Here is a 17801-nt window from a genome sequence, read left to right as displayed (position 1 = left end):
TATATTTGTAAAGAAAATGCAGAGTTTTGAAATTTGTCCTTATGCAGTTCTTAAATAATTCGGTTACCGTTTTAGTTTTGGAAACCTGGCTTGAATATGTTTCAGCTGTTATACTGAATGCAAGTAACCCCACTCCTTTGTGGCGTACTAGCTCGAGATTGGTTGCACCTAACGTTGCGTTGACCTTTGGAGTCAGTGACTGCGGAGGAGAGGGGCATTGCAGGTACTTGATCTCACTGTCCAGCAGGTTACTCTTGAGCACATGGTAAGTTTTTAACAGCACAACAACCAAAGTTTGCCAGTGGTTTGCATTTTAGGAGGGATTTACTGTTTGTGAGGTTCCAAAAAGTTGGGTATCTGAAAGATCCTGACCTTTACAGATGCCTCACAGGAGTCTTGGTTCATTAAATGCCACTGCAGATACCAAGTGACTATTTTCCTGGTTCCTATTTAGATTAGGCAACTCTTACCTCAAGATACCAGACCCAGCAGTGGGTCTGGGGAAAGCTGCTGTGCAGAAAAATGCAGTGGAAAGGAAAAGAAATTAGTTAAATGTCAGTAATTTGCAAACTAAGCCTGCTCTTTTAGCGCACAGAACATTTGTCACTTGTAGAAATGCACTTACTGGCTTCGCAGTCTCAAGGAAGCTCGCTCACAATAGGAGCTTTTTAGAGGGAACTTTCAACATCTGATGGAAAATGCAAGCTGAAATGTGGTTTGCCTGCAAAAGCTTCTGTAACCCTGTGGATCTTATGTGGTTTTATCACATGATGCTTGCCTAGCCTAGGACATTGTTGTTTGTGTCAGAGATAAAATGCAATTCTAGTTCACGAGTTCCTACTGCAGTCATATGATGATCATTCACATGTTCCAGCCATTGTGCACTGTGCTTGAGCCACAGATACTTGCCATGAGCAAATCCACGTATTGCAGGAATCCAACGTCCTCGCAGCGTGTCGTAATGAGAGGGTATTACTGTGGAGGGTGCACAAGGCAGTAAAACACAGAACTTGGTGGCTGGTGAATGCTTCCTTCCCCTCTGCCACCGATCTGCTGACCTGCCTGCACATTTCTCCTCCGGGCTCTCTGTGGCAGCAGCTCTATAACTGCAGCAGCAGCTCAGTGGGGAGCTCAATAATCCCTGACATTTCTGCTGCTTTGCTTAAATCTTCCCATAGTTAGGACCAAGGAAAAGCCACCTGGTGTCTAAGGTGTTCCACACAGCAGGGGAAAAGACAAACGGACAAACCAACAACCTGCACAGCGCGGGATGGACACGTGGGGTCCCCATCCTGTCCCTGACCAAAATCTGCCAGCCCTCCCCAGCACTCAGGGCAGCCTTCTTGTCCACGTGTGGCTGACTGTGCAGCGGAGACATGAAGTTACCACCCTTACGAGCTGGGTATTTCACACTTTCCCTATTCCGCCCTTTTTTTCTCTAGCTATTAAAGATTGAGACATGCTTATGATCTTGCCTGAAGTGGGAGCTCGTGATGAAAACCCGTGAGCCCGGAGATGAAGCTGTGCCCCGTAATGGCACGTCGGTGCTTCCATCTCTCCTTTGAACCTTGCTTGCGGTGTTCTTTGCTTCCAGCTTGCTCTCCCTGGTTGGGAGATTGTATCGGAAATGTTAATTGAGAAAGTCTCAGGGCAGCGTTACTATGTAATTTTAAGCCGTGTAGACTATTTCTGTCTCTCGGTGCTGCGCACTAGCAAATGTAAATAATGTCAACCTTGCCTGGGTGTTTCCAAGTTTAATGAGTATACGAGAAGTCCTTTGAGATCTCTAGGTGCAGAGGGCTGCCTGATACCGGTGTAAATGGCATGGACGTGGGCTGATCCTGCTCAGGCTGCTGGGATTCGCAGGTGAAGTCACAAAGGTTTTTGAATCTCAAACAAAATATTGGTGGAGCATCTCCAGTGCCAGTATTGATGGTAATGTGTCGCACTCCTACACCCAGGTGATCCCACACTTCAGTTCCAGCTCCATCCGAGCCCTTCTAGCTCCCTTTTTTGCTGTGCTTTCTGTCTGAATCACGCATCAGAAATCATCCTTGGACCATTTCTCCCTCCTTTTGTGGAACTCCTCTGGCTTCTCTGTAACACCAGCTGTGGTTTTCAGCTGTCGTGTTCAGCCTCACGGTGCGCTCATACTGAAAACAGAAGGAAAGGAACGTGTCTCCTCCGTGCCACTGCTCTGAAAGACACGGGGACGTGGACACAGCTAGGAAGAGATCCGTAAAGTAATGCCTTCTCTTCCCACTTAGCCCAGTCACATGAATCTCTCCTGAATTTTGTGTTGCCCTGGCTTGACCGTTCCCAGTCTGGGTGTTTTTCTGTACATCGGGAGCTGTGTTGTGGCGTGGTCTGGCTGTGCACGTCACACCGCTGCCACCTCTGCCCCAGTGGGCACAGGCAGTGGGGTGACAACAGGTGGAGCCTATTGTTGCTGTCCTCTGAGCACTTTGATGCCCTCCTTTCCCGTAATCCTGGGCCTAAAAAAGAGATGGGTAAAGCTTCAGAGAGGGATGTCTGCTTAGGAAAATGGGGTTGGAGTGATGGGCTGGCTCCTGGCTAACTGGAAGTAAACCAGCTCAGCTTTCTTTCCTACAGCCAGGCTACGAGAGATGCTAATAAATACTGATAACTATTTTCTTGGTGCATAACCCATTCAGCTGTTAAATGTCTTTAAATGTTTTACCCAGACAGGTAAGTGCAATAAACATCACACTAATCAGTGATTTTGTGGCTGGGGGTCTCAGTGTGGCACATACGTTGTGTGTTTCAGAAACTCTGCAGCGATGCTCAGGTGCGAGTTTTTGGGAAATGTTGCCAACTGAAGCCCGGAGGAGACAGCTCTTCTTCCTTGGATAGTTCAATCAATTCGTCCTCCTCGTTCTCTGATGCAAAAGAACAATGCCCAAAATATCAGGTGAGTTCTCTTCCTTTTTTTTTTTTTTTATATAACTATGCCAAATACGTACAACAGGTGAGGTACCGAATGTTTTAAAACACTTGAAATTAAATGCTGGCTGGGGAGAGCAATTTCTAGTCAAAATCAGACTTGGTTCTGGTTGATCCTTATTTAATTCTATAGCCTTGGGTTTGAACAAGTTTAAAACCAACCAGCTGGGACTCTCAGATGTTCTTCAATAGCAGAAGGTTCTTCAGGACGTTTGTTCTTTCCTGTGACCTGGGTGATAACGCTCAGTCAGTGCGAGCAGACTTGGTGCAAATATCCCATCTGGGTACCAGTGAGGTAGTGTATTTTACTTGATAGCTAAATGCCAGGGAAGCAACACAGAAATATGCGGTGTGAAAGGATAGTCTGGGTAACAGCTTTATAACGAGGGTTTCAGCACACTTGAGTTACATTTTACATAAGAGATTTTGGCTCTGGGAGTAGCTAGAGTCATCTGACACGGATATATTTCTGTCATCTCCCCTTCCATGGATCACAAGTGTTTTATATTAAGCCATCCTGAAATAGAACTAAGCCCTTCCACTCTTTGTAATGAAGTAATTGTGTGTTTGAGGGAGGCTGCTATCTCCACGACGTATTCTGAAGTACAGTACTATGATGTCTTCATCTACTGTAGATTGAAACGAAGAAGCTTTCAGTGCTGACTTTCCCTCTGTCCTGCTAGCTCTCGCTGTGTTTGGTGAGCTGCAGATTCTTCTTGTTTTCTCTTTCACATCACATGCTTCTCTACAGTTTCAAAAGGTGGCTGAAGGTCTGTTTTCCATTCCTCCCTTCCTGGAAGGGCATTTAGCCGTGGTGATGGAAGGAAGAGATGTTTCTGCCTGCAGCTTCCTTCCAGCACGGGGTGACCCCCTTCATGTATCGTGCGACCAAGAAAAGCGACATCCCCCCACTAGCCAGAAATCTTCTCTCCTGCTGGGCGGCCTCTCTACAAACAACGTCCAACGTTATTAAAGGAAATTAATTTTAGTGGTTAGCACGGCAGCGTATTTTAAAGTTGTGGAAAGTTTTCCCTTTTAAGTCCTCACTTCCTCGTGCATATCTCCCAGTCAGAATCTCACCGAAGTGAACTGGTGCATGGCCTTGTGTCTGGCTCGGAAAGTGTGCGAGAATCTTCCAGCTTAAATTGGTCTTCCGCAGAGTATTTGCTGTAAATTATTTACTGCAAGGCCAGTATTCCTTCCAGGCCTCCTCAGCAAGTGAGCAGAGATCCATAAATACAGGAGTTTTTTACTGCATGATAAAATCTGTATCGTAATTTATCATGGATATGAAAGGGCCCTAGTAAGTTTGTCCAGGCGTCCGTCAGCCTGGTATTTCCTGTCTTCTAACTGCTCCGTTTTGTACCTTCAGAAGCTACTTAATGGGTTTGCAGTATTTATAAGTTCTTCTGTTGCTTTTTTTAATGGTATAAAATGGAAATCCACGTAATACAATGTTAATAGGACGGTTACGTAGTTCTTTGTTTCCTCGTTTCAGTACACTTTGACAAGAGATGGGCAATTCTAATTGTTCTTTGGAAGGTGAAATCCAAGGTTTTGGACATTATTACACTAGCGTTACCTCTTCTGTACCTGCTTGTCAATGTTTTCAAGACTGAAAGTCTTCCAGAACTGTTGATCACAACATTTGAGATGATCTCCGTATTGCCTTTTTGATTTATATACGTACTTAGCTATTAATAGGACAACATGTACAGCATATGGAATAGTAAATGCTTGAGGTGTTATATTAAGAAAAGTAATTTCCAAATAATGCAAATGTTACTAGCTCCAATATGGTAATGTGCAGTAACAAACACTTACTGGTGGTTTATGATCTTTTTTAATGTGAGCTTGTAAATATGACCTAGGGAATTGGTTCGTGTCCAAGCTGTCAATGCTGGAGGTTCTGCCCTTTTTACCAGATGCTCCTTGGCTATTTTTCATTTGAGTTTTTAATATTTAACCTCTTTCCTCAGCTGATTGCACTCTACTTTGGTCTCAAGTGACCTTTATTTTGCAGATTTAAAGGCAAGGAGTTGAGCTGCAGCAGTGTTTCCATATTGAGTGCATTAAAGATGTGCGTCTTCTGTTATGCATAGCTTAATAGTTGCCATGAAGTGTAGATGAAAAGAGACTGAAAGAGACCATGGGTGCCTCTTACCACGCTCTTTGCCTTCAGCATTGCTTGTCTGTGTCTCTCAGAGGGAAGGGAAACCCCTATAATTAAATTTGAAAGCAGCTGATTTTCACTTGCTTTTTTTAATTTGGTTTCTTGACAAGGAAAATCAATATTTTACTTTCAAGCATTTATTTCCTCAGCTGTAGAAACAGATTTTCACACTAGCAGAAAGTAGAAACCAAAACTGACCATCAAGGGCTCGACATTTATTCAGAACAAGGCCTTCAATTGGAGATCTGCGACAGATGTAAAAAATAGCAATCAGAATATTTGGCTGTAATAATTGGTAGTTTCCTCGCGTCGAGGTTTCGTGATGCTGACAGAGCCATCGTTTCCCAGAGCCATTAAATTTCATTCTTGCACTTCCCTGGAGCATCTGGGTCCTGCTGACTGATTCAAGTCTAGTTTTTCCAGTCCTACCTACAGCGCACCCAGACAGTTAGGCAGGGAGGTATCTTGGAAAGTAAGGGTGGAAATTTCTGTGTGACTCAGCTGACGACCAGATTTTGCCTTGTCATATGAACACGAGCAAACCTTGCAATTACATCCTCATTATTATAACTCTGATTGCTCCTTTTAGTTCTCCCCTATCTTTCTTGCAGTGATAGCAGACTTCAGAGGTTAATAGGATGTCTGTTAAAGGACTGTCATCTTAATTGAGAGTGCTTGAGAAGAGCTGGAAATTAGGGAGCGTTACAAGTGTGCTGCCTTTTGGTCGATCAGCATTTCCTTCTTCTTGCCCTTGTTCTGCGGGCTAGCATTGAGTGGTCGTCTCCGTATCACTCCTTATTCCTGGTAGGAATCCGTGGTGTGGACACCCTGTCCTTGATTGTGCTATGAGCTCACTGCCTGACGCTGGGCAAACATCGAGATATATTCCAAGCCTATTTAGGAATCCGAGTGGGGATCCTGCGCGTTCAGGGCTTTGATAAGGGGTACGGGGATACGTCACCTAGCATTTTCCAAGAACAAGGTTATTTCCATGGCTGGTTTTAGGAACAGTTTTTGGAAGGATTGCTCTGAGGCAGTGATCTGAGCTATCACACACCTCAGAGGAGGTGTATTGCTCTCTTGCATAGTACCAAAGTATCTCATCTGTGAGCTGCCTGAGCTCTGTGAGTGCAGGACCACAGCATTTCAAATTAATCAGGGCAAGGCACAAATGGAGAGCCAGTGCTAGCATGCTGCTAGCCTAGAGAAGAAACAGCCCTGCATAAAGGGACGGTAATCTCAGGCATTGACAGCATACAAATTAGATGACTGTCATCTGAGCAGTCATCTGCAGTTGATTGCCCTGAGTAACCTTGTAATTTTAGGGTTTTGTTTGCAGCGTTTGATCTAGCCTGTGATCCTGAGCAGTGGCGTTCCTCCTTTGTAGTTGGGCAGCGTGCCTTACAGCAGGCTCTGGCCAGCCAGCTAGCAGGAAATGCTCATCTCCAGCACGGCATGCAGCTCGGAGAGCTGCAGCTCTTCCCTGGTGCCTTCGCAGGAGAAGGCACCAGGAAACAAGAGAGAAAGATGTATCAAGCACAAAACACCATCCGTGGCTAAGTTACAAATCAATATTTGTTGAGAAACCACAGGTCCAGCATGGCTCCAGTGGGCAATCTGCGTAAGATCATCAGTGAACTTGTGCTGCCTCTTGTCCACCAGTTACGAGGTTTGGGCTTACTGCTTCTGTTTCATCCAAGTGTGTAATCACACCCTTTACACTTCTTAGTCCCCTGGCTCAGTGCAGCCTGAATCTGCCCCCCTGCCCTGGATGGGTTAGGTGTGTTGGATGATTTTAGTGGTTTGCTGCACAGTCCATTTGAAGATCACTTTCTGTTCTAGCGTTATCGTTACTGAACTGTTCAACTTAGTGTGTTTGACAGTGTTATAGAGAGAGAGATTTTGCATGTTCATCTTTTACATGAGGTCTATTTTCCTTCGGTTTATGTTGCCTTAAATGGAAATGTGCTTCTAAAATGCCTAAAAACAAGTGGATTTTTTTTCAGGGTTCTCGGTGCTCTTCAGATGCTAACATGCTTGGAGAGATGATGTTTGGCTCTGTGGCCATGAGCTATAAGGGCTCCACATTGAAAATTCACCAGATCCGGTAAGTTGCATTTTTTTACTGCTGGTCATTTCAGCAGATATAATCCTCAGTGCCAATTTAGAATGAACTGAATGCTGCAAGTGTAGATGAAAAGGAATTTCTGGTTTGCTTTAAAGCTATTCTGTTGTCACTTCGTACACAAAAGGTTGTTAAGTTGTGTTTAGGTCTATAAAATCTGGAAGGTTGTGAAATGGAGATGAAAAGCCTGTCCTGGCACTGCTTCTGACTGACGTCTTCCGTTTTGACCTCTAGCTCACCTCCTCAGCTCATGCTCAGCAAAGTTTTCACAGCTCGCACTGGAAGCAGCATCTATGGAAGTCTGAATACGTGAGTCTGTTAGAAATCCTATCTATTGCTTATGACCAGATGAATGTAAAAAACATGGAAGACCTTTTTTGGAAAAATAGCCATCTGTTATATCCTGCCACGGGTCTCCTCACCTTTCCCTTGTGGTTGTCTTCACCTCAGTTTGCTTTAAGTGAATGAATGAGCCATTCCTTTGGAGCTTGGTATTGTGAGGTACAGAGGAGACGGGATGAGAACAGAACGGGATGAGAACAGAACAGTGGAGTTGGGGAATTCAGTCCAAGATGAAGAAAAAGATGTTACAAAAACATCAGGCTTTGGACTGTTTGATATTTTGCTTTCTGTGTGTTAATTGACCCACCCCAGAATGTGGCTTGTTCTAGTGTAAGTCTGCATTCTTACCTTGTCTGTTCCATTTGAGCTATGATGAAGTGATGCTGTATTAAACTGAAACACAAATCACAGGTTTTGCTGTATGTTTTATTTTCTGGATTTTTTTAGGTTGCAGGACAGTCTTGAGTTCATTAATCAAGACAGCAATACGTTAAAGCCTGACCACAGTACGATTATGAATGGACTTCTCGGGAATATAGGTAATTATAAAATGATTTTATTTCCTATTATCTTTGAGTAATCACAGGTTCTAGAATATGAAAGTCTTCTAAGTAGAATCAAATAAAAAAACAGGGAAGATAAGAACTTTACAGAAAGTTAATGTTGATGAGATTAGGAGGAGAATAAATTAGTTCAAGGAATTGACAGAGGATTAATATATGCAGCTATGCACGTGTATGTGAAAATACATAGAGAAATATATTGGAAAATAACAATCTGTAGAACTTCTAAGCAGCACATCTCAGATGAGGCAGGACTGATTCTTCCTGGCTTAGTTCCCCAATTTTGTTTTTGTTAATAATTTCCATTCCCTTCTGTACTCTGGCCACCTTAGCACATGTGGTTGCATATTCCGTACAAAGTTAACCTTGCACAGTTGCACTTTAGTTTTTGATCAGATTAGATGGATGGTGGTGTTTTGTTTTTTTTTGGTCTGATCTTTGAAGTTAAGCAGTCTTGAAAAATGATTTGGAGTCTTTGATTCTCAGCTGTTGTGGAATTGCTGTAGGTGAAAGCTTCACAAGCTTTAGATAACAGAGTGAAAGATGTTGGCTTTTCCCCATGCAGGCAGTAGAGCTGAGAGTAAAGATTCTGTACTTCAGTGCTCAGGTGGAAGCACGTCTTCCCTTTCCCTTGGCTTAGATGGTCTGCTTTCCAAACAAAATGTCTTTTGTGCTAGGTGGAATAAGGGACTTCTTTTTACACATTACAGAATATTGCTGTCTGTAAAATCTACCTTTCTAGGGTTGGAGGTATGGAGTGAATTTGATGACTTTGTTACCCTGACTGGGTCTCTGGCTCTTCCATGGTCTTAATTCTTGTTGGATGCAAGTGTCCACTTCTCTCCTTCCCATTGACTTCAACTCACGGTGTAGAATTCTTGAAGCTAAGCCTGAGCTTAAATGCTCTTCTGCAGCTCAGGCACAGACCAAAGCTGGTCTGGGTGCCAGCTGTGTGCTCCCAGGAGGAGCACTGCTGGGCACCTACGAGAAGCGACGAGGGGGCTGCTGGAGGAGGATGCTGAAATGTCTGTAACTGAGCCCTGTGGTTCTCAGGCTGTCGGAGGACGTTTGTTTACAGTTCCCATTTCGGCGCGGAGGGAACCTTGGGTAAGGCAGGCACAGAGGTTAATCTGTAACTGCAGCGTTTCTGACAACTCTGCTAAATACCAGAGGCTGCTCCTGACTCGCCGACTCTTGCCAGGCTGTGATAGGAGAAGGCTCTGTGTGTTTTGGTTGGGAACTATTTACAAGCTGCTTTTTTTAGCTATGCTGGTTTAAAAAAAAAAAAAAGGGCTAGTCATGGCCTTTCCTCTAATGAGGAGCGAAGACCCAGGAGGACGGAAGGGAGCTTTGTGGCACTGCAGCCTTCACGTTTTCTGCACTCAGTAAACTTGGAGCAGGAGCTTCGAATCTGGGAGAGGGACTGGCAATTAACTCATTAAAACTACCCGTTTATTTTTTCCAGCTCTGTGTACAGTAAATACACTCTGCCCCTTGTAGATCTATGCCCCCGTGTTACTTTTAATCCAAACCGCTAGGGCTGCTAACGTTTTATTTTCTATACGATTTCACTACCCCGATGTACTTCTCAGAACAGCTACTTCGGCCTGTAATTTTCTCTTGGTTCCACCAAGACGAATTATTCCTGCCTTCCCTCCCTTCCTCCCCCATCGCCTTCAGCGACGGCGTTCCTCAGACACCCCCCCAGTGTGGATGTTAAAACAAACATTGTGCTCCGAGATGAATCTCCTGTTTGTGATCAAGTTCGGCTTCGAGCCTGCATAAATTAATCATTTTCAACAGAGAAAAATAAAATAAATAAAAGCCCGTGGACAGAAGCCCATCCTTATATGGGAGATGGTGTAAAGCTGGCTCTATTATTTTTATTCTATACGTACTGTGGATTTCAGCTATAAGCCATACTCCTTGACTCAACGTTCTTGTTAAGTGTAAGAGCTATTTTCCTGCGTACGTTAGTCTGCATTTATGTTGGCTTATATCTTCTCCCTGCCCTTGGCCCCCTCCCTACAGACTGTTCTGCTTTACTAACCTCATTCTTTCATGTGTATTTTACGTTTTGCCATGTAGGTCTTTCACAGCTTTGCAGCCCTAGGCGGGCATTCTCTGAACAAGGTCCGCTCCGCCTGATCCGGAGCGCCTCTTTCTTTGCAGGTTTGCAGTTTGCTGTGTGCTGTGCTGTGTGGCTAGTCTAGCTGGGGTGACAAAACGTGGATTTGTAGTGCAGCCCTGGAAATAAGATTATTATTTATTTAATACAAAAAGGGACAGTGATTTCTGCTCTCTTATCTGTTTGGGTACATGCTTTAAATCCCCAGAGGACAGCAGGAATTTACATAGTCCTCTTTGGGGACTGCTTGGTTGCTTTTTTGCTTCGTTTTGTTTGAAAAACTTACACAGATTTAATACAGGATTTCATCTTTCTAGAAATAATATTTCGCAATAGCGTCAAGCTATTTTGATCTGGACTTGTTTCAAACCAACTAAAATCTAAAAGTAACCTAGCTTGATACAAAATGGATTTTTCTTGCTTTAAGTGTCTGGGTCTTATTTCCATGGCTGAGTAGCTTCTATTTCACAGGCACATTTGTAAAATACATCACGTTTTAGTCTGTTAAGCCTGATACACTTTTGATCTTCTGCATATGCAGATTGTGAATCTGGATAGCTTATGGCTTAGCTGAACAGCCAATACACTGCTCACAATTTCAAAGTATTTATTTTCTTCAAGACATCATTGTAAAATCCTTTTAAAATTATATACATAGGAGCTGAGAAGGCCAGTATATGAATGAAATCTTGTTGATACTGGTTTGTGTGTTTTTTTTTTTTGGCGTATACACTGAATATTACCTATGTGGCTAACATCCTTTTGGTAGACTAAAATTTTATCAAAAAATACCCATGTAAAGAAATAGTGAAAGTGAGCCTGGTTTGGTTTGTACTGAAGTAGGTGTATGGACTGTAGAAAATTACATGTGAGCTTTTCAAATAAGTGCCTTGGCTTGTTCAGCTAAGCAGCCTTTCTTGGTGATGGCCTTGTGCAGTGCTGTTGATCTGAATTAATGAGCATGTTTTTGTTTCAATAATTACACGGAGATCTGCAAACAAGAAAGGAACTGTATATTCCCCTGCTAATTGGTGCTCCTTGTTTTACAGTTCACAGCAACCCTATGGATATGCCTGGGAGGGAGCAGAATGAGGACAGAGACAGTGGTATAGCGAGATCTGGTAATGTCAGTTCTGTGCATTAACCCTATAGACTCTGAAAATATTAAGGTAGTCATCTGTCTTGTTACTGAGACATCTAGACATCATCAAATAGCTTTCCTGAAATGTGACCATTCTTTTTTGTTATATATAAGCTTTAATGTGTACATAATACGTATGGACAAATACCTTAGGCATCCAGGGTATTCCATTAGGAACGTCACAGAGCTAATCTGAACAGCAGTGCGGTCTATTAAAGCATACTGCAAATAAACAAGCCAGATTAAATATTGAAATGAGTTTGCAGTATTTCTACACAACACTTGTTATGTCTTTACCAAATTGAGGAGGGTACTGATGCTAAAACATGAGTTTGCCTTCAAAGAACCCCTCCCTCCCTCCCTCATTCAGGGTATTGGGCACTGGGGGTGGAAAGACCTTTAAAAGATGTGATTAATGTTACTCCTATCTACAAAGAATTTATTTCCCGCTGCTTGGGGTTGATGAGCAAGGTGCAGCCTGTAAGTTGGCTATTATATACAACTGCAGGACTGTCCCACCCTTGTAGTGCTTGTACAGCTTGTTAATGTTGTTATAAACCGGTTGTTTTTAGATAAGAAGCATTGATAAGCAAAAGCTCTTCATGAGCAACACCAGTTTATGTTCAGGGTCATAGTTAAGTGGCTGGTATTATTTTCCAAATATTCTTTCTCCTGGAGAGATTTTTATTTACTGCTCTTGTTATTGCAGCGTCTCTGAGCAGTCTGCTCATCACTCCGTTTCCATCTCCGGGCTCTTCGTTTAACAAGAGCTGTGCCAGCAGCTACCAGCGGCGGTGGCGTCGCAGTCAGACCACCAGCTTGGAGAACGGGGTCTTCCCTCGATGGTGAGCTGGGAGTGATACTGCGGGTTGCTTCCCATAATTTCCCACCACTGTCAGCTTGATTCTGCTCTTGCATATATACACCTCTTCTTGCTGTTGCTTCCATGAGGTATTTACAAAGGTGTAAGTCAGGCTGCAGTTCCACACCTGATCTTTTCAGTGTCCGTTTTCTTCATGCCAGTCACTGTTTTGCACTAACGGGAAAACCTTTAGCAAAACATAAACCTGTAGGCTGTACTTTTGAGGATGAGAAGCCCTAAAATCCTACTCAAATTCTTGGCAGAGGTAAGGGCAAACTAGGAAGCCATATTCTAATCCCACAAATGCTTTGAACCTGGTTCCAGATTTTGTGATTGCAGGATTAATTAATGATTGCTTTTAAAGAATTGCAAAATGGGTGCTATTGAAGGGTGTTACTGCTTTGACAACACGTGCAAACAAATGGTGTTCATTGAAGTTAAATGTTCTAGAATTTAATTGCACAGGAAACCAAGGTACAACTTTAAACAGTGGATTACATTAACTTTCTATTTTTTCTGTGCTTCAAGGTCCATGGATGAAAGCTTTAACTTGTCAGATGACAGCTCTGGTCCTAGCCCAGGAATTGTTAGGAAGAAGAAGATAGCAATTGGAGTTATTTTTTCACTCTCAAGAGATGAAGATGAGAACAACAAATTTAATGAATTCTTCTTCTCACATTTTCCACTCTTTGAGAGTCACATGAACAAACTGAAGAGTGCAATAGAACAGGTAAATGCAATCTCTCTTGATTCTTGCACTTGTGTTGCTATACGTTCCCCCTCAGCCCTTTCAGATTTAATTTCTGACTCTTGTTACTGGTTTACAAAAGAGGGATCAATTTGCTGCCTGCTATTGGAACTGCACCAGAAAGGAACTTTGCTCCACAACATCTTTGATGTTTCTTATTGCGAGCAGAAGCAAAGCTTGGGGTGAGGACAGGACATGTTGCATTGTGCTGCAGGGATTGCTGAAAGCTACAACAGTCAGTAGGCTGCGTTGGTTCCCAGCAAGCCCAGGATCAGCCATTGGGAAAGGTGCTTTTAAGGCCACCTTTGCCTCCCTGCTTCAGCTATATCTGAACATTGTGGATGCAGGATAAGAGCCTATCTCTAGGATATTCCAGAGTGTAAATAAATACCAAGTTCTCACTTTCCCTATGTTTTTTTTTTTTCCCCTTTTGTTTTAAGCCCCTGATTCTGATGTGTAGGAAACTTTCAAACATGTGGTTAGATTTGCTTCAAATCTCTCTTCTAGGAAATACTTAGTGGTTACTTCACCACTGCAATAAAAACTTTGACCTCTTTTATGCCTTGAATGATGAAAAGCACTGAAGAATCAGAGGCTGCAAATGCATGTGCCTCACCTATCTTCCCTCAGATATGAAAGTTGGCACTTGTACCATCATTTTATCACTTAAAAAAAAAAATTATTTGCATGACTGGTTCCATGAAAGATAAAGTCAAACACATGACTTTGTTTTCCATTTTCTGTGCTTCTATAACTATGTCTGGTGTTACTTATCTGTTTAATGATTGTTTTCAAGGCTATGAAAATGAGTCGTAGATCAGCTGATGCCAGTCAGCGGAGTTTGGCGTATAACAGAATTGTTGATGCCCTGAATGAATTCAGGTGAGCAGTTTGTCTTGTGTCTTTTACGCCTGTTTCTTCAAAAGCACTGAAGTGGTTTAGAAGGACCTCCTCCGCAGTGCAGGATTTTTCAGCCCTTAGAGTTCTTATCTGAAAAGGAAAATGCTCTTGACACCTAGAAAAGTACGATGTCCAATGTCTTCTGTTAAACTTAAGTGCCATAAATGTATTGGTGATAGCAAGCCAGTCTATTCTGTTTGTGGTTTTAGATTTGGTCAAGTGCTTGTATCCATAAGGGTTGAGCCTGAGCAGGGTGTAAGTGACCAAGGTTTTCTGTGCGTTAGGTGGTAACGAAGCCCCCAGCCACCTCTTAAACTGAGACCCAGTGAGAGGGGGATAAGAACTGCAAATCCACGTTAGGGAAATCCTCCTCTAGTTGGTATTTTCTTGATGTATGAACAAAACAAGACCTTTACCCTGCTCTAAGTTTTGCTCTAAATGAGTTTCAGATAACCAGCTACTAAGAAGGAGGACTATCGTCTTCACACAGAAAAATGCACTGCTGTAATCTCTTGCTATCAGTACCTGCAGAGAGTCTCTGTTCAGCAGTTACTATACGAAGTAACACAGATAAGCACATCCCTGGCATTTAACCGTGTGTTCTTTCCAGAGTTTAAGTAATGGGGAGGGAAATAAAATGAAATCCGTCTGTTTCAAGTGATTCATCTCCTCTCAGATGGGAGTGGCAGCGTGCTTCCTTTTACAACCAGCATCGAGCTACTTCTTAAAGACATTACACAAGACAAGGCTCTGATGCTTTACAAAGAAAATTGTCATCAGGATGCATTTTACTTTACATTCTCACCTATTTTTCTGTAGTTCTGCATGCTACCTGGATGCCATGAACTAGGTGGTGTTGCAGGAGGAAGGCACAGTATTTTTTATTTTATTTTTAGAACCTCTCCCCAGGGAAGTGTCGAGGGAGGGCACAGGATGTGTTCGGCAGGGACAGGAGGCAAGGCAGAGAGCACGTGGGCCCGCAGCAAGAACGGGATGGGATGAGCTGTGCCAAGAACTGGAGCTGAGGGAGCACGAAACTTTTGAGAGCCGCAGACTCTGCCCAGGGGGCCTGGGACGGGTTAAGCAACTCTGAGCAGCCACAGGCTTCTCTGCTCCCCCTCTTCCTCTCCTCCCCCTTCTCACCCCGAGCAATTTCTTTGCATTCCCATCCCCTGATAACACCATCTGCCCAGCTGTTTTCCCAAAACTTCCCCCAGATCGTTCTCCCCCGCAGATACATTCGGTGGACTTTGTCCCTTCTTTTCCTCCCCAGCTAAACGCTCTCGGGGCGGTGGAGAGGGGCACTGTGTCCAGATTCAAAAGCAGGAAAAATGAGCCTGAAAACACCGTGCTGGCTTTTTCCTCCTCGAAGGGAGGTTCACGGGGCTGTGCCCTGCAGGGCAGGGAGGTAACGTCCCGTGTCCTGTCCCATCCATCCCCTCCAGGGTCGGCTGTCTGGTCTCGTCTCGCCGAGCGTTGTAGGATGCGGTCCCGCGCATGACCCGGCTGTTGCGTAACCCGCGCCGGGAGCACGCGTGTAACTGCCACTTGGTGCAGAGGTTTCCATGGCGATACAAATATTACTCTTTAATAGCATAGCGAGGTAAATTAAACCCAGTTTAATTTTGTATAAATGGTTTTCCCGGGGCGGCAGACTTGGGTGATTGCGTTTTTTGACGCAGCGCTAGCCCGTGCCCCCGGCTGGTCCTGCAGGCTGGCACGGCCCCGAGCCCTGCACTGTGGGCTGCTCACCGAAAGGAAAGTCTTGTGATGATAGGAAAACCTTTCTGTACCGTAAGGAAAGCCTTCCTGTACCGTGCAGGAGCCTTTCAAAGCAGAGCAATATGCCTATAGTAAGAAAAAAAGGCGTATTTAAATACCAGAGGCTGGATGCAAAGTTGTTTTGGCACGGGTTCAGCAAACCCATTTAGGCCACTATTATCTCTTTAGGCGTCTGCGTTCCCACTGAAGTCACGGGGAAGTCAGGAGCTCGAGTCCTTTGGTGAACCTGAGACTTGTGTTGATTTCTACCCTCTTAAGCAAATTCCGCTGGAGGGAAGAAGGGCGCTGACTGCAGTGGGCTGGTGTTTCTAAAACATAATCCCGTGCTGCTTTAACTCCTTGCAGGTGTTCTTTTTTTTTTTTTTCCCCTTTGGAAGGAGGACTTTTTTTTTTAATGGAATTTCAAAGGAAAAAGGAAAACACAGCTGCTTTCCCTGAAAGGCTTAGACTGCTTCCACAAACCGATGCTATCGCCACGTCTGCCATCAGCGCGGTGCCCAGCCCCAGGCCCACCCTTGCGCCATGAGTCGTTTTGCAACACTTCTCACTCTGTAAAGCAGCGATGGATTTAGCTATTAACACTTGACTTAAAGGCTTAAAACTCGTTGGATGTCAGATGTGCAGACACATGACTTCTGAAATAAACATTGCGACTCCCCCGGTCCCCGAGGCCAGTGCCGCACACCAACAACCCTGCGCGTGCAGCTGGCTCATACCTGCATGGCAGAGACGCAGACTGGCAAGGAAGCCCTGAACACAGGCCTAGGGAAACACCTTTCTCCGCTTTCTGGCAGCCACGTTTGATCCTGTTTTATGCCAGTAACTTTTAAGCAGCTTATTTTCAAGGGGAGAAAAAAAGGAGGGGGAAAGATCGAGGGCAGGAGGGTAGGGAGCAAATTCACAGCTGGTCTATGTCACAAACCACTGTTGTATTTTCACTTTGGAAGCAATACCCAAAGAGATGCTTGGCTTTGTCATGACATTGCAGCCGGTGGGTAGCAGAGCAGCTCTCAGCACCACGCCGGGGGCAGCAGCGCTGTGCTGGTGGGGACGGGGAGCTGCAGAGAGCCCCCAGCCCCTTGTCCAGCAGCTCCTGCCTCATGGGCCCTACAGCACCAGCAGATCCGTCCCACAGCAGCAGGAAGCTGAGTGCAGCAGCCCCGTGCCTGGCAGCAGGGCTGGGCTGGGCTGTGCCGCTCTCCTCCCAGCCATCTGCACCCGCGGGGCAGGCAAAACCCCAGGGGGCTGCCGGGAGGAGGTTGTTCAGGTCTTGTTTTCATTCGGCTGGTTGGTGCTGAGCTGTGCAAGGTGTAGAGGTGCTTCCTGAGGAGCCCCCCAGCCCCTGCACACCACCAGCCCTCGCTCCTGCCCGTGCTGGGTTCAGCCTCCAAGAAACATTCCCAAATTTCAACCATTTTGAATGCACAGCAGCTCGATGAGAGCAGGGTCTGCTGTGTGCATGGGGACAGGGTGCTGGAGCACGGCGAGGGGAGGGGGCTGCTGCTGCAGATGGTCAGGAGGGGTCGACTTCAGCTTTAATTCCTAGTGGGTTTTAATCTGGTTAGCTTCCTGCAGTGTGTTTTTTTTATTTTATTACATTTTTTTATCATTCTGGTTTTTGGTATTTTTCCTTTTGGTTTGTTATTGTTGTTTTTTTTTTTTTTTCTTTCCTTTTTTTTTTTTTTTTAGCAGCCGAAGGAGAGCGTTTCCCCGCCTGCTCGCGGAGCTGGGAGGCATTAATCCTTGCCCTTGGTGTGTGCCGAGGCTGCTCGGCAGCGAGGGTTCCCTGCGCTGCAGTCACATGCCTGCTGGCCGCCCGCCAGTGCAATCTGATCTCGCGCTGAGGAAACACTATCAGCTGCAGATGCAGCCAGGGTTACCAGAATAGTAAATAACGAATCACAAGACCCGGTCTATCTTTTCAACGAAAACAAATATTTTAATACGGTGGGTTTAGTTTAGAAGTAGTTTCTTTTTTCCAAACAGCGGAGCTGCTGCAAGAGGCTCGGCGCGGTTAGTTTGCATAGGAAGCAGAAACCAGCTTTATTTTAGGTTGAGTTGGTTCATTTATCT

At 44.6% G+C, this 17801-nt stretch overlaps 1 protein-coding gene across 4 annotated transcripts in view; it reads left to right on the top strand.

The window, feature by feature from the left end:
- Nucleotides 1-17801, top strand: part of FNIP1 (folliculin interacting protein 1) — a 65152-nt gene that overhangs the window by 34604 nt on the left and 12747 nt on the right. For 3 of the 4 annotated variants that reach the window (XM_082771644.1, XM_082771647.1, XM_082771646.1), the window contains exons 3-11: nt 2789-2932; nt 7144-7244; nt 7497-7571; nt 8052-8143; nt 10256-10339; nt 11345-11416; nt 12146-12281; nt 12827-13028; nt 13843-13928. In XM_082771644.1, coding sequence (XP_082627770.1) covers nt 2789-2932; nt 7144-7244; nt 7497-7571; nt 8052-8143; nt 10256-10339; nt 11345-11416; nt 12146-12281; nt 12827-13028; nt 13843-13928 — 992 coding nt within the window. The remainder of the gene's footprint in view (nt 1-2788; nt 2933-7143; nt 7245-7496; nt 7572-8051; nt 8144-10255; nt 10340-11344; nt 11417-12145; nt 12282-12826; nt 13029-13842; nt 13929-17801) is intronic. The other variant, XM_082771645.1, reaches the window with a different exon arrangement.

This window comes from Aythya marila (genome assembly GCF_965140915.1).
Source record: "Aythya marila genome assembly, chromosome: 14".
NCBI lineage: Eukaryota > Metazoa > Chordata > Aves > Anseriformes > Anatidae > Aythya > Aythya marila.
The sequence above is the reverse complement of the archived record's forward strand: the minus strand, read 5'-3'. Positions and strand labels throughout refer to the sequence as shown.